This window comes from Pteronotus mesoamericanus, unplaced genomic scaffold (assembly GCF_021234165.1).
Source record: "Pteronotus mesoamericanus isolate MK-2021 breed Mesoamerican mustached bat unplaced genomic scaffold, CSHL_Meso_final contig_24, whole genome shotgun sequence".
Lineage (NCBI taxonomy): Eukaryota > Metazoa > Chordata > Mammalia > Chiroptera > Mormoopidae > Pteronotus > Pteronotus mesoamericanus.
Genome location: NW_026555100.1, coordinates 11,896,452 through 11,919,850, shown reverse-complemented (window position 1 = coordinate 11,919,850; position 23,399 = coordinate 11,896,452). Strand labels below are relative to the sequence as shown.

Genomic DNA, 23,399 nt, shown 5'->3' with positions numbered 1-23,399 from the left:
TCCAATATATATTTTCTAGTAGTTTCAATTTTCTCATCCCCCTGAAATCTGCTGCAAATTTCTTCTCATCACACACACAATGCATACTTCCTTCATATATTGTCATTGTATTCAAATATAACTAGTTACTGTTTCTGTAACAATGGTATGAATTTTGATGAAACATAAGTCACTATGACTAAAATCATGTAGCTATGGACATCAACCATTCAGATAACCCTGACAGAGATCATAATTTGATTTACCAATTTCTCTGTAAAAGTAATATACTCATATAATACACAAAGAAGATTCCTGAGGTGAGAAAGCACAAAGTGGATGCTAAAATTATTTTTGGAAGTTTATAAGAAACTCTGCCATATTTATTTGCCAAAATCCCTAGAATGACACACCTACAACTTTCTAATTTTATATTATTTGCTTTTTCTTACCACTTGGATTTTAGCACCTGCCACTCAAAAAATCTTGAGGTTTTACAAATGCAACAAATGTCTCTAACCATTGTGAGTATTGCACATCACTTTCCACATAATTACCTTGTGAAGTCTGTCATCTCCATCATGATCATACACATCTTCTTGGCCAGAACAATAATATCATTGCTTGTATCATCCCATATTTCAATCTCTGCATCCAGCTTACTCTTTACTTTCTTGAAATCAGCAACTTGTTCAGCAATCTTTTCTTTCTCTGCCTCTGGTAATTGAGTCATCTTAGCCTAAAATGTGATAATTAAATTTGTAATTATTTCACTCTGTCAAAAGCATTTTAGGAAGAAGTGGTCATTATAGAATGTTCATAAAATCCATTAGTTTATAAACCTATCAATATTTTAAGTCGTATAATCAAAATTTTCCAAGTTTAATTTTTACATGAAAAATCTATTGAATTACAATTTTTGCTCTAGAGCTACAATGTTAAATTTGAGAATAAAAAAGTATAATTTGATGCCTGACATATTTAAATCTACTCCTTAATATAAATGTCAGACTTCTCAAATATCTAACACATTAAAATTTTAAATTAATCCAAACTTAATGTAATGCATTACATAGTTAGAAAACTATATACTTTATTTAATTGTACTAATAGTGTGCTTCAAAATTTAGAAATTAAACAAAGTCTTCTGCCATTCATGTTAACTAGAGTCTCCAACCCTCAGACATTTTCTACAGCTCAATGCTGCCCTTTTATCTCTACCTACTTCGAGATCTTCCTTTTGTCCCTCATTCTTAGAGTCCAGTTTTTGTATATTGCCCTGAATTAGGATAGCTGACAGGTGACAGCTTCACACAAAAGCTGACGTCTCTCATTTAATCCTAAGCAAGGGGACTAGAGGAGAGCCCAGGTCCCCTTCACATGTCAAGAGGCACAGGTTACCAGGTGGGTGAAAGTCTCTAACAATCCCACTCATCTTTCAGAGTTTAAATTATAGTCAGGCCCAAGCTCTCATTGTGACTGAGTGTATATGCATAACCTATCAGTTAAAATAAAAGCACCCATTCCACTGCAGAAAAAAATGTTCTTGAAATGTGATTATGTCTATCTATATACGTATATATGAGTATGACAGATAGTCAGATCCTGTCATAAATATTGACCATATATTGGTAAACAGTAACAGTATACATTTATAAATCACATGCATATAACTAAGCACATATATATAAAATCATAATAATATGTGTGTATTTTCTGCATATAAGCACATTCAGGTGTATATGTAAATACCAATTATTTTGGGGGGGGAGAATAAAAATGTTATCAGCAGGGTTTATTAAGACAGCCCTCCCTAATTAGCATGCTGATTTTTGAAGTGCTATTCTCCCATGAACAGTAAATTTAATGTGTTGGCCTAGAATCAATTTTTCGTATAGGTTATATTTTGAAGAGCATGCAACTCACATCTTCCACTTGCAATTTAAAATGCGGTATAGGTAGAAAACCATCGAGGTCCCTAAAGTACCATCTTTACAACATTAGCACCTAGGACCTATAACATTTTGTCAAATAAAAAAAATAACTTGAAAGAAAAGTAATTTGATAATATCAATGCCATAAAATTTCATAAGACAATCTATGCAATCATATTGTAAAAAATCCATATGTACAGTATTCTAATAGTAGAATGAGTACATAGATCTGACAGGTATCACCTAAAAAGGGTAAATCATGTGAGTGGAATTTATTTATTGATTATTCACATGGCATATGTTGTGCCTACTATGCCTATGTACTTCCAGATGCTAGTGTCTAGGACACATATATATAAGGAAATAAGAAGAAATCACTTCAAAAAACTTTGAAATATTCTGGATACCAAGTTCAGAATATTGAAAACATGCTTTATTTAATCAATAGTGTACAATTTTTAAAAAGCTTAAATGTATGAAGAGAAAATTTGCAAGAATGGTCAATGAAAAATCTGACAAAAAATAACAATTAAAAAAACAATATCAGATATCTGTCATTTATTATCTCTTATTATAAGCCCAATTCAAGGTCTAACATAACTGGATATCTGTAAAATTTCAGGATTAATAACCCATGCTTAAATTCTAACATATTAAAAAAATTAACTACAAGGGTTTCTGATTTAAATTTGCTTTTTAATTCCTTAGCACACTACCAGAGAAATATTAAATGCGCATAAAATGATATCTATTTCTTAAATAAATAATAGCTATTTATTATTCAATAAGAAAACTCTCAGGTCATGTACAAGCCATGGACACGAACTAAGAGGGGGAGGGAATGCTGGAGGGTGGGGGGTGCAGGGCAGAGGGGGATAAAGGGGGGCGGAAATTGGGACCACTGTAACAGGATAATCAGTAAAATACACTTAAAGAAGATTAGCAAAATTATATTTACACATCTAGCACTTAAAATGTTTTTTCATTTTTATTTTATTTGAAGAATTAAATTTAGCTATAAAACTAGGTTTTAACTGATGAGATTATACAGGCATCTCTTCCTTGGAATCCAAAAATCTTTCGTAGTTTTCTTTCTCAGGAAATGTGGCCTATGTGATATGTTAAAAGAGTTTTATGGCTGCTGGCATAGGGCAAGGTATGCAAATGAAGACACAACTCACTTGGGTTTGGGATCAATAGTAAGCAAGCACATTAAGTAAATTATAAGCTACTAATACATTAAACCAGTACAAAAATAGAAATGAATTTCTCTATATTATCCACTGGTCACTATCACTTTCTCCATTTTCATAAGATTGCTTTTAATCTTTAAAATAATAATAGCTGTAGATAGGGGCACCTCTTTTTTACAGTCTTTATCTCAGGGATAATGAATCCATGACTTTGGATCAAATAAATAAATTTGAGGTGTACACTGTATTCTTATAATGAAGTTAAAGCTATTCAAGAGGTGATGTGATTAAGTGTATTCCTAGTTCTGTCCTTGGAATGCCATTGATTTCCAATACGACTTTGAAGAAGTTACTTAACCATACTGCCTGAGTTTTCCCAGGCACAAAATAAAAATAGTGGCGACTGCTATCCACCAGCCATGTGGGGAATAGGGTTGATTATCGGATAACAGTGAGACTGACCCTGTCATGGACGGGAATCTCATCAATTGCACTAGATTTCCTTAATAACATCTTAATTTATGTGGTGAATTACAATTAGCAAACATTTCTTTCTGACAAGATAAGGGCTAGAAGTTGGGCAATAGTTTACAAAATTAAAAGTTCTAGTAAATTCTGACTCTCACAAGAACAACAACAACAAAGCATTAAATTGCTGACAACTTTACTAAAAAACCTTAGTGGTTCTGTGAGTGATTTATTGTATGCTATCGGTCAATTTTAATCATTATAAAAATTGCAAAATAGCACTTGAGAAAATACTTGATATTTAGGAATTCTGGGTGAAAGTTCCTTATTGGATTATTTTGTACAGGATAAGCAAAGAAACTGAGGTACATGATTTCATTGATATGTGGAATCTTAAAAACTCTAATTCGACAAAACAAAACAGAAACATATTCACAGATACAGAGAATTGATGGTTGGTAGAAGGGACTAGCAAAAATCATGAAGGAGATTAAGAGATACAAACTTCCAGTTTTAAAATAAGCAGGTCATGGGGATGTAATGTGCAGCATAAGAATACAGTCAATAATATCATAACAATTTTGCATGGTGATAGATGATTACTAGACTTATTGTGGTGATCACTTAGTAAGCTATATACACTTTGTCAAATCTCTACATTGTAAAACTGAAACTAATAAAAATTATATGTCCACTAAACCTTAATAATAAAAATAAAGGATCATAGTGTCAGTAAATAGTAGAGCAGGATGTGAACCCGGAAATTCTGGTCTGGAGTTTTTGTTCTATCAGTTAAAGTGACCCAACAAACATGAGCAAATTTTTCACAGCCTATACCAAAATATCCACATTCTCCTAGGTGGCATTCATCACTTTCTACTTTGGAGTAAAATTACTTTCTGGAGTATAGTCATGTTACCTTTTAGAATATAAGTTTTCTCATTTGTAAACTAGAGACAATGTTATTCACCTCACAGGCTGTTTCAGAGATCAAATGAATGAATGTATATGTACACCTTTTAAATTCGCAAGTGCTATTAAATGTCAACTGTTACTTACACTAACATATTCAGTTTTTCACTCCATGCAGTGATCCTTAAAATTCTATTCTAATGTTATCCTCCTGTTCTTAAAAACAAAAGTTTTACTCTCCCATTAGCCATTAGGCATTTTCAAGTATGTGTATGTCATTTACAATTTTAGCTCTAAAACAGGGGTTAGCAGAACTTTTCTGTAAAGGGCAGGATATAAATAATTTATACTGTGCAGGCCATACCATACTGTTGTATCGCATTACTTAGCTCTGCTGCTGTTGTATTGCAAAAGCAGTCATAGAAACTATGCAAACAAATGAGTGTGGCTGTGTTCCAGCAAAACATTATATGGATGCTGCAACCCAAATTTCATATAATTTTCAAATGTCAAAAATATTATTCTGATTATATCAATTCTAAATACTCTTAGCTCATAGGCTGTATAAACACAATGGCAGGCCACATTTGACCTGATGGCTATAGTTCACCAACACTTGCCAAATTCTTTATCCTCTTGATCTTTATGTTTTTCAGATATATTGCCTTTCCACCCTCTTCAAATCTCTTTTAACAGAAATTATTTCCTTTTTTTTATCCCATTCTGTTAGGCACAAAATTTGTCTATTTTATCTCTAAATCTTTTATCATTCCCATCTTTTTCTTTTTATTCCCTTCACTGTTATATACATTGCAATCTTAATTTTCTCCTTTATTTTTAATCTGCCTTGCTACCACTTGATTCAAATTTTCCGACTATGTAGAATTGTGCAATTTCTTCAACTAAAGGGAAAAAAAACACCTTCCACATCTTCTTACTGAATAAAGAATATCAACTCCTTAAATACCATCATTAAATCTGTTCAACTAATGTGGAAAACTCATATAGAAAAAATGCACAAATCACAAATGTACAGTTGGAATTATTTTTATAAACTGAACAGATCCCTATATCTAGAACCCAAATTAAAAAACAAAGATGACCATCATCCTTGAAGTTCCCTGTGTTTTATTCTAGTCACTGTCTCCCAAGAACAATCACTATCCTGATTTCTAAAACTCCAGATTTTCCTGTTTTTGAACCTTATAAAAATGGAGTAATAGTACATGCGCTCTTGTGTTTGGCTTTTTATGTTCAACACTTATACATCTGATATGCATCTACACTGTTGCACAGAGTTATAGCCTGTTTATTTTCATGGCTCTATACATATAGTTTTCTACTGTGCAAATATCCACCATATTTAAATCTGTTTTTCTATTAATGAACTTTGGGGAAGCATTCCATTTTTGGGTACTATAAATACTGAATATTGAATAATGAATAGTCTTGTACTTTTGGTCCACAAATGGGTGCATTTTTCTTGAGAATGCTGAGTATAGTTACTGGGTCACAGGAACTATCATGAACTTTGCCCCATCCATTTTTCAAGGTAATTTCATATTCCTTTCATGCACTGTACCCTCGAGCTAAACTAAGCTATTTTGTGTTGTAGGCAAACATCTTGAGATATTGTTCATTATTTTGTTCAACTTCTTACCTTTCCCCATCTCTGTTTCCCCCAACTTGATCTTATTTCCAAGCTTAATTTATATAGTACATCACCCTTTTTCTCCAGCAGTATGTAACAAAACTCAGAACATGTAATCAGTCCTTCCCTCAAGATGTTCATTTGATCCAGTGATTCCCCTGCTGGGACTATACCCTAAGAACACCAAAACACCAATACAAAAGAACCTATGCACCCCAATGTTCATAGCAGCACAATTTACAATAGCCAACCTAAATGCCCATCAGTAGATGATTGGATCAAAAATTATGGTACATATACACAATGGAATACTACACAGCAGAAAGAAAAAAAGAACTACTAAACTTCACGACAGCATGGATGGAACTGGAGAGCATTATGCTAAGCGAAATAAGCCAGGGGGTGAAAGACAAATACCATATGATCTCACCTATAAGTGGAACCTAACCAACAATACAAAGATGCAAGGAAAATAAGACCAGCAACACTGAAAGGAAAAGAAATCAACAGAGATAAGAGGGAAGGAGGGAGGGAGGGCGGGGACAAGGAAGGGAAGGGGAAAGTCAAGGAACATATAGCAAGGACTCATGGACAAAACCAAAGGGGAAGAGCTGAGGGAGGGAAGAAGGGAGGGGGCAAGGGAAAGTGGTTGGGGGGAGGCAGAGACAAATGTATTTGAAAAAATAAATTAAAATAAAATTTTTAAAAAAAAGATGTTCATATCTTATCTCATTTACTAGAAGAAAGATCTTTGAAAGCATATAACTTTTCAGAATAATAGTGGTATCTATCTGTTTATCTATCTATCATCTATCTAATTTATTTTGTGTTTTGGGGGTCTCCTTATCCTAGAAGTTCCCTGAAAATAGGGACATATACATAATAAATGTTTGTTTATAGTTGTTAAAAAATAGTAAAGAAATGAAAAAAAAGACAGGCTTGTTGGGCCCAAATTTTATAGGATTGATTCTGTATTTTCTTTGTCATCTACATTTTACGTATTTCCAAACTTTAACCGCTACAAGGTAGAAATTAATTTCTCTATAAGTTTTTCCTGCCTACTTTCAAACTTGAGTCCTCATCATTCTTCTAACACTATATTAATAGCACACACCATCTTCTCATCTTTGTTTTATCTACTTATTTCATTACGCTCTCTTACTACTATTTAAAATACTGATATGATTACATTTTTTCTTTACTTACTCTCAATGATTTTCATTACCTCTTTAAAAAGATAAAAAGAAAAAAGTGCTATAATAGGAAAAATGCAAAAATCATTGTCATACAGATATGCACTCAAACTCCAGCTCTGCCAAGTACTAGCTAGGTAGCACATAAATTGACCATGCTAAGCTCCAAATCTGTCACATGTTAAAAGGAGATAAAACTTTTTAGGGGTTTTCTGACAGAGTTATGTCTATAAACAATGATATCTAGAATATATTAGAGACAATAAATGTACTTACGATTAATGTACATAAATTATTTAGTCTAGCCTCAAAGCTTTGTCATAATATTGTAGAAAAGGACGGTTAAAAATATTCATCAAGCTTTATATCCCATTGTGAATGAAATCATATGGTCCCTAACTTTTACTGGAGGGTAGATGGGATGGGGTATATGATAGCAGAAGGAGACTTGACTTTGATGGGTGGACACACCATGCCATACATGGGTTATGTCATAGAGCTGTACACTTGAAATCTATATAATTTTATTAACCAATATCATCCAATAAATTTAATAAAAAATATTTGCCTAGCTAACTCTCAGAGCTTGGGCAGAGACCAAGTAAAATATTTTGAGTAAATACATTTTATAAGCAATAAACCATATAGAAATATAAGGTCATTATAATCACTTAATTCTTAGAGACTCTGGAATCCAAACTGATTATTTTTTCAAATAAGGAAACTGAGTCTCAGGGAAGAGAAATGACTTGAAAGATATTCAAGTGATTAGTGCTAGATTTGCTACTCAAATATTTCTGTTTCTATTGTATAAACCTTTCCTTATCCACAAACTGTGTGGAACACAAAAACAGAGTTTTATTGCTGTCACAATTCCAATTTTTCCATTTTATAAATATTAGGGAGTTCCTTATTGATTAATATTACTCATGTCTGGGGGTGATTAGAACTCAACATTCAAAATCAAATGCATGGTGCATGCATATTGAATGAATATTTCTAAAAGGAGAATTCTTGTTCTTACCTCTAGTGTTAACAAAATTTAATAGTAGCATTTATGTATGTTTTTAATAAGCCTACAGGCATTAGGGAAATAATATATTTTTTAATACATCAAAAATATAAATAGGAGAACATTTTGCTGGAATTTAGAAAAACTGAAGGGCTGCTGGCAGAAGTTCAACTTAATTAAAATTTGGAGAACATCATCACAAAAAAGGTTTGTGCATTGATATTTTAAGCATACTAAATTGTGGTTTCAAATGCATTCCTGAGAATTCATTAAAAACAGTTTTCCATACTATTTTAAAACAGTATTTAGGAAGTGCAATTGGACTTTGTTGTAACGAGTGATTCATTTCTACACTTTTATGCAAAGTCCTTTAAATCAAATTTATAAACATATCAGCTTTAAAAAGCTTTCAATTTCCACATTTGTCAAAAAAAAATGACACAAAACTTCATGGGTTGCATTCACAGATCTCCATCAGGTATAAAACTATCTAATTTCATTATAAAGCTTTATAGGCTTCAGGGGCTGGGTCTAAACACGGAGTTAGCTATTAAATCATCAGCCTTGTTTGATTATCTAGCTTCTAACAGTAATAATAGTGGTAATTAACATTTGTCCATGCTTCCATATGCCAAATGTTACTTTGCTAAACACTTTTGAAAAATTATCCCATTTAAATAATACTATACTGAGGCAGATATTAATATTCACCTTTCACAACCATGAAAATGAAGCCTGTAGGGAATATATGCATATCTCCTTTAAATGAAGAAGACCTGCCTAATGTTTTCTTTTTCTTTTACATCATACCTCTTTGTTTATGGTTTCATTTTCAATATTGTTTTTGGCAATATGGTTAATTTACACCTTGAAAAAGAGAGTCATATGATATTTGTGAACTCAGTATTTATCCTGGTTCTGGAAAAAATGACAACTAAATGCATTTGGGACACAACTGGAAAATTTGAATATAGACTTTTTATTAGGAAAAATTAGAAAGTGTTAAACTTTTTCAGTGTGATGACAGAATTGTGGTCATACAAGAGACTGCCCATTATTTTTGGAGATTCTTGTTGAAAGGGCATAATATGTTATGATGTTGCAAATTACTTTGAAGTGGTTCAGGAAAAAAAACAGATATGGCTCTGGCAGTATATTAAAACTTGGGATATGGATATACGTTATACTTGTATTTAAAATTTTCTGTACATTTATTTTTTTAAATAAAAAATTAAAAAAACAAATAATATTTTCTATGTTCTTGTTTTGTGGAGGCATCACAAATTTCAGAGGCCACTGAGTTTATGCTCTTATCTCAAAATGCCATTCTGTTTGTGACATCCCTGACCAATGATGCTTCAGCCTTCCCTTTGGACGTTTTACCAGTAAAAATCAAAAAAGTAAATGAGATTCATGACCTGCAAAAGTAATTCTTACTTAATAGAGAAGTGAGGCTATAGACTCTTAAGAAACAAATTCATTTAAGATCTTAGAATCTATTGTAATGATTAAAATTTAAATAAATATGGTGGTAGCATAAGTCTCTAAAAAGAAATGTTCTTAATTCAAAGGTGTTGTTTTGCACATGGAGCCTCTAAAAATGATGCTGGTGAGAGGAGGTATCTGTTTCTGAGATATCATGTCAAAACTGACATGAGATCCCAATCCTTTTGAAGATGTAACCCTACCATGGTCATATATTTTTTGCAATATATATTTTAGCTATATGGTAAACACCAATCCTTTAAAATATTTCTTCCGGTTCCTGTCTTATCAAAACAGGCAGGTTATCACAAGTTATCTTTTAAAATAGATTATCTCAAAGAGAACATATTTTAATGAGCTTATACGTGTATTTTGATCTAAAAAGTCATATATATATGTAATATGTACATTTTTAATCTAAATGTTGCAAAGTTTTAGACTGATTTAAATTTAATTCCATTGTATTTTTTAGATCTTCATTTCAGATGCTAAAACACTTTATCCTTTGGTGCTGCCAAGGCTGACAAGATAGAAATCCTCATGTTTTTAAACTAGTTACACATAACAAAGGAAAATGCAATAATAAATATTATAAAGCCTTGGAGAAACTCAAACAAGCTTTAGAAGTAGATTCATTTTTATTCAGAAGTGTGCCTTTAGGATTTGACTCAGACCATAGTCACTATTACTTTGCATACAATTTAAGTAGGTTTGGTTACCTGAATTCCATGCCCCAGTTTATAGTAAATTGAAAGCAGAGGAAAGGTGTGCTAGTCTGACCCTAAGGAAAGAAAAGAAATTCTATCAAAGAGGAGATGAAAAAATCAGATAATTGGGGGCCTTTCAATCTATGAGTAAGCTTCCCAGCATACATCAGGACACCTCCACCCTATTACTGTATTACAGCACAGTACAGTTATGTTTGGTCATAATACTGACGATGATCATCTGCAATGTCATCACCAGCATTTACTGATTTTCTACTGATAGAGAGTATTATGGCACTATTCCTGCTTTCAAGGAACATTTTTGAAAAATACCTAATCTGTACACTTCAAAATATCAAGATTATGGAAGACAAGAGAAGGTAACTGTTATAGTCTACAGTAGACTAGAAAATGTCATAACTAAATACGATGTTGAATCATGGCTTTAATCCTAAAATAAAAAAGAATGTTAGTGGGAACATTGATGAAATCTATAGTTTAGTTAGTAGTATACCAATGTTCGTTTCTTAGGTTTCGCAATGAAATACTACACAGCAGAAAGAAAGAAGGAACTCCTTTCCTTTGTGGCAGCATGGATGGAACTGGAGAGCATTATTCTAAGTGAAATAAGCCAGGCAGTGAAAGACAAATACCATAAGATCTCAATTATAAGCGGAACCTAATCAGCAAAATGAACAAGTGAGCAAAGCAGAACCAGAGACATGGAAATAAAGAACAAAATGACAGTGATCAGGGAAAAGGGGGAAAAGGGAGAACAGAAGATAGAAGGGGAAGGGTCAAGGAACATGTACAAAGGACCCATGGGCAAAGACAATGGGGGGGAGGGGGCAGAGGCGAGTGATGGGAGGGAAATGGGGACAATTCTAATTGAACAACAAGAAAAACATTTTAAAAATAATTTTTTAAATATAATCGGTATATGATCAATTTTACTACATTATTTTCAGGTCTATGAGGGGAGACCCAAAGAAACCTCCAGAATTTATTTATAAAAATTGTGTATTTATTTTTATATGTTTAAACTTCATTCACTTTCAAAATACTCTCCATTTGATGGAATACACCTATTGAGACATTTTTTCCACTGCTTAAAACAGTTTTGAACTCATAGATTTTGATGTCCTTCAGTGCTTCTGCTGTTTTTTATTTCACCTCTTTCCACATCAGAAAAATGTTTCCTTTTGAGGATTTTTTTTTTTAATCCAGAGAAACAAACAAACAAAAAAATCACTGGGGGCAAGATTGGGTGAATAGGGAGGGTGGAGCATGGAGGTCATGCTGCTTTTGGTCAAAAACTGCTGAACATTCAGCACAGTGTGGGCAAGTGTGCTTGTAAATCACCCAGGAAAAAATGGGCAAACATGTTGAAAGAGTATTTAAAAAAAACCACTGAATCCAAAGATGGCCTCTCATAAGAATGCCAGCTGGCACACTGATACAGATGAACACTCTTCTAGTGTGGGAAAGCCTGTACTACAAGGGACCCACTCTCCAGTAGATAATTCTGTTTGTTTGTTTGTTTGTTTTCATATTCCCACCTTGTACAACGTAGTAATGCAAAATTTGTATACTTTACAATGTGGTCATCCCACTAATTCTAGTAATTATTTGTCACTGTGCAAACTTACCACAATATTGTTGATTATATTTCTCTTCCCTTTTTTACCCATCTCCCCACTAACTCCCTTCTAGTAACCATCCCTTTGGTCTGTATGAGTCTATTTTCATTTGGACTGGTTTGCTTTGGTTTTAGAGTCTACCTATAAGTAAAATCTCATGGCATCATTTTTCTCTGCCTGACTAATTTCATTTAACATAATGCCTTTTAGATCCATCCATATTGTTGCAAATGACAAGATTTCATTCTTTTTTTATTGCTGTGTAATATTCCATTGTATTCATATACCACATCTTTTTTAGTCATTTATCTATTGATGGGTACCTAGGTTGCTTCCATATCTTGGCTTTTATACATAGTGTTCCAATGAAGATAGTCTCTTCAACCAGTGGTTCTGTGAAAACTAGACAGATACATACAAAGAAAATTACGCTCTTACACTATATACAATAATAAACTCAAAAGGGGTTAATAACTTAAATATAAGATCTGAAAGCATAAAACTTCTAGAAGAAAATATAGGAAGCAAACTATCTGACATCAGTCTGAGTAACATCTTTTAGATATGTCCCCTCGAGCAAGGGAAGAAGAATAAACAAATGGGACTACATCAAACTAAAATGTTTCTGCACAGAGAAGGAAACATTCAACAACACAAAATGGCAAAACACTAAAGGGGTGAATATGTTCATATATAATATATCCAACAAGGAACTGATATCCAAATATATAAGAAATCCATATAACTTAATAACAAAAAATAATCTAATAAAATTTGTCAAGGGACATAAAAATACATTTCTTGATTTCAACAAATAGACATAGACTTTAGTCTTGCAAGATATCAACATTAGAGAAACTGAGTGAAGGGTTTATGGAAATTCTTTGTTCTATGAGTGCAACTTTTCAATAATTCTAAAAATAATTCAAAATGGAAACTATACAACTCACCCATCAAACATACATCAGTAATCACGCAACAACTGATTTCTTAGTGGTTGGAAACCACTTTCTTTATTTTCCCCTTTCTTTCATATGTGTTCCCTACAAGTAAAGACTGTGTATTTCTTAAGCTAACTTTTTAAGTATTTCTAATATGTATTTACCCATCAGAGCCTCATCGTCCATCACTGTGCAGCTTATTTTCCTGAAGATAGTGTTTTATTTCTAAAAGAAAGCTGAAACTATTAAAGTATCTTTTTCTCCTTGCTAGAGATCTTTTTAGTGAGGAAGTAAATAGGGGTGAAGGTAAAAATAAACAAGAAATCATTATACTAAGATTATAGGTACCCACCAAAATGAATATGAATGCTCATTTGTAAACTGAGAAGCTATAAAAGTCTACCTAGTTTGGATAACAAAGTCCTTCCTTGAAGAAGGCTTTGCCATATATTAAAGCTGGAATAATGATGACCAACTTTTGATTTAGAATGCTTAAGTGGGTTTTTATACTGTTACCAAACCCAGCCATTAGGGATACCCTACTGCTTCCCACCCACCAGGAACATCTCCAAAGACGAAATTCGGTGGAAAAGAAAGGAATCTTTTACTTAGTGGCAAGTTTCTGCCTAAAATAAATGGGTAACAAAAGAAAGGGGAAAGGAAAAGTCAGACTATAACATCAAAAATAGCTATTTAAACATTTGTCATTACAACTACTACATAGGTTCAAACACTGAAAATAACATCATTGGTGCATAAAGTTTATAACTATAGATTACTCTCAGCTTGAATCTTTTATCATTATATAAATAAAAATCTTTGCCCAATTAAAAAAAAAAAAGAACAAAAATCTGTTCACAGTGCTAACTATGATCATCACCAAGGTCTTTAGAAATAATGGCAAGCTTCTGCCTCAAAGTTCATTCCCTTTAAGACACCCAGAGAAAAATCACTCTGTCACCCTCTGCCAGCTCAGTCAAGGTTGCACCAGGAACCTCTTTTCCCACTCAAAAGTATCATAAACATAGGTGGCTTAGCTAGTCTCTGGTTGCTGTCCAGCTTCAAGTATCTTTTGGAGTCTGTGCCCCTAGGCCTAAGTTCACAGGTCCACTGTTGACTGTTGACACACCCCCTGCTTGGGGGAGGGGAAGGAACCAACTGCCTTTTTGCTTTCTGGCATGCTTAGTTTTAGAAGTCCTCTCCCAGAACCCCATGTGCCCAAAAGTCACTGGGAGTGTCCAGCCTTCCAACCACTGAGGACCAGTGTCAGCCATATTTGTCTTTGCTCCTCTTCTGGCAGACATACTTAGCCACAGGGCAAAGTCACCACTCACACATGTGCAGCTTAAACCCTTCCCCCATTTCTAGCGAGCTGTGTCCCCACATTTCTGGGGGACTCTGTCCCTCTGTTACAATACTGCATTAAATAAAGTGTCCAGATTGTTCTTGCTGAGAGACACTCCGCAAGAGTAAGGCAACTGGACAAAGCAGCCCATGCTACCCCTCCCTAGATCTACCTCCCCTTTGGGTGTGTTTTTCTCATTACCACTGCCACTCTGTGTTTGGTTTCCCTTGAGGGCCAGAGGTCCTCCACACACTTCTTACCTAGCATCTTGTTGGTGGACAAATAAAATAATCTCTAACTACCTATGGATTACTAACATGAAATCAAATTATATATACAACAGCATGAAACAAAATGTAAAAGATTAAAATGGTAGTCGGATGCAGAGTAATACGGTCTTGATAATGGGGCATGTAAAATCAGGCTCATTATTCCATCCTAGCTATTTTTCACCCTTTTTACTGTGGAAATCATTTCAGTACCTATTACTGACCACTCAGGCATCTCACTGGACACTGTTATGTCTCAAATATAACCACAGATGACAAGTCCCAGAAAAAAAGATGTTTCTATTGCAGTTCCCTGAGCACCCTCTTCAACAATGGCTTGATATTAGGAACAGCAGTGAGTCTTCAGAGGAGACTAAATGGGCTCCAAAAGTGTGTCCCATCCCAATGTTATACGAAACATTCTGCAATACTGTACTATTCCCACAAGAATACATCTTCCATCAGAGTGGCATTAGTTTTAAATCCTCTTGCAGTCTGTAATGCTTTGAAATTTATCAGAAACTAAACATGATTTCTAGACTTCTAGATTACCTATAAAATGCAGATATACTTATTAAGTAGATGTTTCCTAAATAAAAAATTTTCTAATAATATATATATACAATAAACAATTCTCAATAGAATTTTGGAATTAATAAAAATGTTATTTTTAGGAAAAGACATTTTGATGAGTTGAATATGTTTTATTTGTATGCACATGACATATTTCTATTTTCTCTAAGCCTCTTTAAGTGAAAAATTAATTTAATAAATCTCCAAGTAATATATAAACTGTTTTTCCAGAGTTGGGACCTTATCATTAAAAATAAAATGTTTGTGTCAATTCATAAAATGCAAGCTTCAAAGGCACACTTCAGTCATATGTATCTATCATCTATCTGTTTAATATTTATTTGTGTATTACATATTTAAGATAATGTGCAGCAATCCAAACAAACGTCCTTAGGATCTTATGGAACAGAACACTGGAACGCTAATTACGAATTGGCCCTTAGAGGCCAAGACTTTCTGGACTGTCCTGACAACAAGAATCATCAAGTATTCTTCTACCAGAAGTGATAAAGCCTTCCTGGTACTGTTCATGAGAATGTACAAAGTGAGGCAATACATGAAAAATCAAGAATGGAACTTCCAAAAGAATCCCTTCAAACAGTTTTGCTTTTGAAGATTGCACCTTATGATATTTCAAAAGAACACAACCTCCCAAATGAGTTAAAAAAATTGCCAAACAACACAAAATAAAATATTCATTTAAAAACTTTAAGGTTGTAATTTTATTCAGAATTATTCACAAAATGATTGCATGAGTGAGAAATAAATGATTGGGGAAAATAAATGAAGAGGCAGGCAGCTAGGAAGAAGAAAGGTGACACAATCAAGAAAGCACTGAGGCGAACCTCTCAGTTAACTTGCAGTCTCCTTTGGTGTCATTTTAGCCTCAACATGAATTTTCCACATGAGAAACCGAGAACTGGTGTCTGTTCATGTAATTTAATCAATTGCCATTCAATCCCTTCCGGGAATGTCCAACCTGTGGCCCATAGGCCTGATGGAGCCCAGGATGGCTATGAATGTGGTCCAACACAAAATTGTAAATTGACTTAAAGCATTATGAGATTTTTTTTGTGATTATGTGTTGCAATGTATTTAATTGGTGGCCCAGGACAGCTTTTCTTTTTCCAGTGTGGTGCAGAGATGTCAAAAGGTTGGAAGCCCCTGCTAGACAATACCAATTCTCAAAATACAATTCAAGTGAGCCTGGAGCAAATTAAAGCTTGTCTGTGTAATAATAGTGTAGTATTTTAAATAATTTGTTTCCTTATTTGTAGCATAACATTATAGTTTGCATTTACTTGTTTAATTTTTTATGGTCAAGAAAAAATAAAAAGAAAGAGAATATAAGAGAGTATTTCCAGAGATTCACAACGTCAGTATGTTATTTTGACAATTCAAATAGTTCCCAAAGAATCTAAGTTTAAGTGTTAAAAATTGCTAGTTTATCTTTGTACATTTATGCTTACCATTAGACTGCCTATACTGTATTCATAATTCTCTAAACAAATATCAAAGACTTGACATATCTACTTGTTTCAGTATTACATTGTCAGCTCTCAGCTAAAGGACTCTTCCCTCTGTGTGGAATGCAGGTAATTCAATTTCTTTTTCAAATGCAATTCCAAAAAAATTATTTTACATCAGTAATTAAACTAAAATCTGGTACAATTACTGCCTGAGATTCAAAACTGGCAAATCCTTTACTGCTGCGATAATGAAAACACAGGGTTAATAGTAACACCTACCCCATACCAGCAGCACTAACGATACACTGAATGTGTATAATCTGAATCCATATGGTCAGAACACACAGCCAAATTAAATAAACAAAACATAATTCTTCTTGTCTTCTGAATGTGAATTTAGAGAGGCAAACATCTGGATTAGAGAGGCACTTGGCAGCATACAAGGCTTTTCCAAGTAAAATTCCATTCAGGACCTAGAAAGGAGACAATGCTGCTCAAGAGGCAGCATCTGACACGTGAGCCGAACTGAGCATTGAGACAGGATGCAGATGAAGCTGTGCCTATGGATAAGCACAGAAAAAATAATATAATCAGAGTCTCAATGAGTTAAGCTTTCAAAAGTAAAATTCCAGGGAGTATGGAAGAATCTTCCGGAAAGATATATACCATTTCAATTACAGCAGCCTCAATACAAACAGCTCACAGACAAACAAAATCCATAGTAATTAGAAACAGTTTCAAAGTAAAAGATGAGACAGAATGTTTTTGCAAAGGTAATGAAGTATGGGTTGGCACAAACCTGCTAAATAAAAAAATAGAAGTAGGGAAAAACTTACGACACATATATGACAAATTATTCTATTTTACCAAGCAAGGCCATAAAACACACACACATACACACATCTACATTCAAAACAAAGAAACAAAAATATGGTAGTGACGGAATTTATCACAAAGCAACTTACTATCCATTATTATTTTATTTCTTTTCTTTAAAGATTTTATTTATTTATTTTTAGAGAAGGGGAGGGAGGGAGGGAAACATTTATGTGTGGTTGCATCTTGTGCGCCCCCTACTGGGGACCTGCATCCTATGCATATGCCCTACACTGGGAATCAAACTGTTGGTTGACCCTTTGGTTTGCAGGCCAGTGCTCAATCCACTAAAGCCACACCAGCTAGGGCTATTACTTTATTTTAAAAGAAGAGCTTTTTAAACAAACAAACAAAAAAACAATTAGGAAGGACCCACTTGATAAGCCCAAACTTTCCCAAGAAAGAATGGCCAGTACTGTGGTTGGTTTTACCTTTCCCTCCCCCTCTAATTCCCACCTCAGTGTCATTTGGCAATCTCTTGGGATGTTTTTTATTGTCACAACTCGGGGGGATTGCTTCCACATCAACAAGGTGGAAGTCAGAGATGCTGCTAAACATCTTACAGTGCACAAGACAACTCCCCACAACAAAGCAGTATCTCACCCTAAGTGTAGACAGTACAATGGTGGAGAAGTCCTGCCTTCCATTAACACTTTGGCAAGGGTCAGTTGACACTGGCTCCTACTGGTCCCAATGTGCTGGTCAGATTGTGGAGCTCATGGTATCTGGCATACTTCTCTGTCCTTTAACTTGTATTTTGCTTTCAATCATTCTTATCATTGATAATTTAGCAATAGAACTGAAGTGGTGAAGTTCTATTACTCCACCAAGTAAAATCAGACTGAAAAACTGGTCACTAAACTGTGGTTTTAATCACTGACATAGATCCAATTTGCTTATTAGTTTGTATACAAACTTCAGCATGTTGGATTCGATCAGGAAGTGGTGCTCTTTACTATTTGGAAGTAAAGGGATATTTCGCCAGTTTGAGTCAAGAATCTTTAGCCTTCATCAAATGACAGAAGACAGAAATCTCTTACATCAGAGTTTACAATACATACTTTATTAAATATTCAGTAAAAGTGTATATATTTTCTATTAGTATAACTTATAAGAGACTTCAGAAAATGGAATGAAGTTATAATCATGTTTTTCTCCCGTTAGTAAAACTACCAGTAGTTTTTTTTTTTCTTTCTTAAGTTTATTTGGACATTATGGGTGTATAAAATTATGTGCAAACTGGAAACACTACTATGACTTCTTTTTTGCCCCAGTACTTTCATAGAGTATTTGTGTATTTATAAAAATACTGTTTTTATATCAAAGGTTTTGAAAGTGATATTTCAATGGCTATGCTTGAATACTACATATATATGTGACTATTTCTACAAATTATATTACAGAAATGAGATTATACCATACATATATTTTCTGTTATTTCTTAATTTTTTCAATACCTTAATATAAAGTATTTCAATGCCTGTTAAACTACAGCTTCATCACTGTTTTTCATCCCTTTTACTCCATTATATATATCCAGTAACATCTACTTACAATTTTTCAATGGTTATAAGATAGTTTTCATTTCTGGATAGATAGATAGATAGATGGTAGGTGTATATATATATATATATGTTTGTCTGAATGGCTTTGTGTACATATTTGTATATTGTATAGGTTGTGATAGATACCTTCCTGAATTTTAAAAAATATATATCTGTAGGAAAATCCTAGACACAAAGAAAAAAAGCTTTTATAACAGCTTTCAATACATAATTTCCAATATCCCTTCAGAAATTTTACTTTTATTGGTATCCCCACAGTGTTGTACGTGTCCATTTTCCAAAAATTTTTTTCTAACAATGGATATTATTTTTTTTATTTTTGCAAATATGATTAAGAAGATAGTATTTCATTGGTGCTTACCTTTACATTTGTTTAACGGCACTTATACATGCGCAGGTATTCTGTGTAAATTTCCTGATCAGGTTCTATGCTCATTTTTCTAGGGGTAGGAGGGAGTTGGGAGAGATGGAACCAAATTTTCTTACTAATTAATAATAATCTGTTTATATGAAAATGCTTTCTTATAAAAATGTAATTATTTCAAATTGAGGTTTGTCTTTAAATAGTTTTTCAGATTTTGTGTTTTGTTTTGGATCCTTTTCTTTTGTGTTCTCAAGAGTAAAATTTGTCTGCTTTTTCCTTTGTTTTTCTTTGTTATCATAGTTAGAAAGTCCTTTATTATCCCAAGGTCATAAAATAAATATTTATAATTATTCTTTTTTATCTAGTACAGATTGAGTCAGTCATCTTCTTCAGTTCATTGCACACTATTATTTTGGTAAATAAAGGTTTTCCTTTGCCCCAAGATAACTCCTCCCTCTCTTTTTTCCTTCCTTTTATTCCCATTCCTTATGTCTGTTTTTTTCTATTTTTTCCCTGCAAATTAAAGCATAAACTGTATATTTATCCTGTTCTGGTTCACCTTGACTTAGAAAACTCATTCTTAATTCACTGCATAACATATGAGTCCCTTACTATTAGACATTAGTACATTTTATAAACATTATTATATTAATAAAACCGACTGGGTGTTAGATATCAATTATATTTTCATCACTGCACTACATATTTTTAAACATTCTAATTATGATTCCTCAATGTAGGTGTTATCTGAATTGCAGTATAAAGAATCAAAATCTCAGAGAAATAATAAATAAATAGGACTATGTATACCACTGTCTATAGTAACTTATAAAAGGAGTCAAGATTCACCCCAGAGATGGTGACTCCAAGGCCAGGGCTCTTTCGTTGACCTCTTGGTAAACAAACAAAACCAGGGGGTCCTGCATATTTTCACAAACTGTGTTTTGGAAATCTAATTCCTTTTCTCCATCATACCACTTATATAATTTTAGGAAATTTTGGTAACACTAGTTCTTAACTTCGTCATTTCACGAAACTATACTAATCTACTGCTACACTCAGGGCTGTACAATTGCAAGCAAATGGATGTGGGCAGCAGGTGTAGAACAGCCTAGATTCTGCTTCAATGCAGCTCAATTTCAAAATGTAGATTCCTGCCATTTTGAATGAGATTTTCAGTCCAAAAGTTTATATTAGTCTCCATAAATCTAGCACATTTTGCCAGGAGCACAGACAGGTTTTATTTAAATAGTTTAATCTAAAGCTTGAACTGCAGAAAGGGTGGCTGTATTGTGCAGTGGGAAGAGAGGAGTGCAGGCAAGTCCTTGAGACAGGCACACCTGGTTCAGTCTCAGGTCTGCCGCCTCACACCACGTGCTGTTGGGCCCTTTCATAATTCCCCTGTATCATTTTTTCTATATTTTTAAGTGGGTATAGTAATATCTACCTCAAAAGGTGTTTTTAGAGGATATTTAATAAAAATTAAAGTGTCCGATACACATTAAGCAGTAAATAAATATTTTGTATGTTTTTGCTGCCATTATCATCATCATCATTGTGGTCATCATCGAGTAGACTTTACAGATAAAACAATTTATTTGAAAATAAATTTGGAAGATATTTTTAAACCAGGAGGGTATTTTCTTGTCATGTTGACTCCTCTCTGGAAGGCCATGCTACTTCCAGCTATCCTAAAACTATATTTCATGTACAAATTCTATGATCCTGGTGTTCTAAGAGTCACATATGTCTACTTTCATAGATATATATACTTCTTCTTAATTTAATAGGCTACAGAAGAAGACATGCTTATTCAAAGGTACATATCTATGACAGTGGAATAGACATGCAATTTTAATATAACAGGGCATTGGCAGAATTTTTAAAATTGACATTATAAAATTCAGTTTTAATAATATGGAAAACTTTAAAGTTCCATCAAAAATCCAGTAAAAAGGAAATACGTGTTACCACTAATTTTAGGGATGTTTCTGTCTTTTAAAGGGCTAACGTCCAAGTCATTTAAAACTATAAAGCACTTCTTTGCTATTTGGGTTCTTCACTCTCCTCTGTTACTAGGCTTTTGCTTATATAAGGGTTTGGACCTCTTATCTCTAGTGAAATAAGCAAGAAGAGAGAAGACTAATGTAGCTCTGCCACTTTTAATTTGAAAGATGAGCTGATGATAGCTGGAAAGCAAAGAGATCAAAACCTTTCAAATGATTGCTTTGGAAATGCATAATTTAAACTTCACAAATTCCCTGGACTGATGAGGAATACTTTTAGTGTCTCATTGTGTCTTCACAACCTGGAGAGAGAATTGCTATATTTTCTAAAGTCATAGACTTATATAAACTACCCAAATTCCCTACTTGCAAATGAGCTTGTCTTCATTAATGTGAAAGGTGAACACTTTTCTGGCCAGGAGGCGATGTTTTCACATATCTCCTGTGCTAAATACACATTCCCTGTACACATTCCAACTGTTATGTCTTAGATTGCAAGCTACAAGTGACCAGGATCATGAATTATACAATAAGTGCTTCCTAAACGTTTCTTGGATGCAGATAACTCTTAACCTTCATTGTCAGGAGTCTGGCACTGATTTTCTATGGTATTCTATTTTATATGACTATCTTAACATCCAACACACCCATATCTCCTTACAGCCTGATATTGTTCCACCCAAGGAAACAACACAGAGTTTCTTTTATTTTCAGCTGTAGTTTAAAACTGGACCAGGGCCAGGCACCTGACTCAAGGACAGTCCATCCAACAGATTACTTAGAAACTCATGATAGCCTTTGTGAAGAGCTTTGACAATAGGAAGAAATTTACTTAGGTTCATGAGTCAAACTGACTCTCTACAAAATGCTCTGGAAAAATTGAAGAGGACTAATCAGGAGAGTAAATATTGCCAACAGGCATAATTGGAAGCGATGTCATGAAAGTTCATCCATTCAACAAATGCCACTGATGACAACAATGATAGTGGTATTGATGGTGGTGATGGTCACTTAAGTTTGATCACTTAACTATGTACTGCTTTTTGTGAATGTTAGCTCACAAATTTCACAATAATCCTTTGATGTGAGTAGGTCCATTTTTAAAGTAAGCAAACAGAGACACAGTGAAGTTAACTTGTACAATATCAACAGTTATAAGTGGCATAGTCAAGATTCAAACTTAGGAGTCTGGCTCCAGATATTGTGTTCTCTCTCTTTGAATTATCTTAGAAATCTGGAGACATGTCCAGAATTGACATCTTATTATTTTATTTTTAGTTACTTAATTTTTCATTGCTTTTAGAGAGGAAGAGAGAGAGAGAGAGAGAAATATTGATTGGTTGTCTTTTCATATGTACCCCAGCCAGGAATCAAACCCGCAGCATGGGCAAGTGTCCTGATGGGGAATTGAACCTGTCCCATGTACCTCTCCGTGAATGGGATGACAATCCAGCCAACTGAACCACACATGCCGGGATGGGAGATGACATTTTTAAAAAGCCCTATTTTTTACAAGTTCTTGAGCTTTATAGAACTGATGACTCCACATGTAGTGAAATGTCTATGTTCTATATCCAGACATATTTTAACCAAGCCTTAGATATGTATAGTGTTACAACCTATTAAGCTCATTATAAGAAATATATAATCACATTTCTAAAGAATAAATGTAGGTTAATTATCACTGGCTGATGAAAATATGTATATAAAAAAGCCTATATTTAGATTATGGTTATTTCAGTGTGCAAAGGTAATGTTTAGAATATCAGAGGATGTTTTAAAATAATGTTTTCTTTTGAGCTCTTTTTTTTTTTACT

General features: G+C 33.7%; 1 protein-coding gene across 2 annotated transcripts in view; it reads right to left on the bottom strand.

The window, feature by feature from the left end:
* The window catches only part of CTNNA3 (catenin alpha 3), a 1,483,556-nt gene that overhangs the window by 102,540 nt on the left and 1,357,617 nt on the right, over positions 1-23,399 (bottom strand). For both annotated transcript variants that reach the window (XM_054572720.1, XM_054572719.1), the window contains exon 15: positions 537-718. In XM_054572720.1, coding sequence (XP_054428695.1) covers positions 537-718 — 182 coding nt within the window. The remainder of the gene's footprint in view (positions 1-536; positions 719-23,399) is intronic.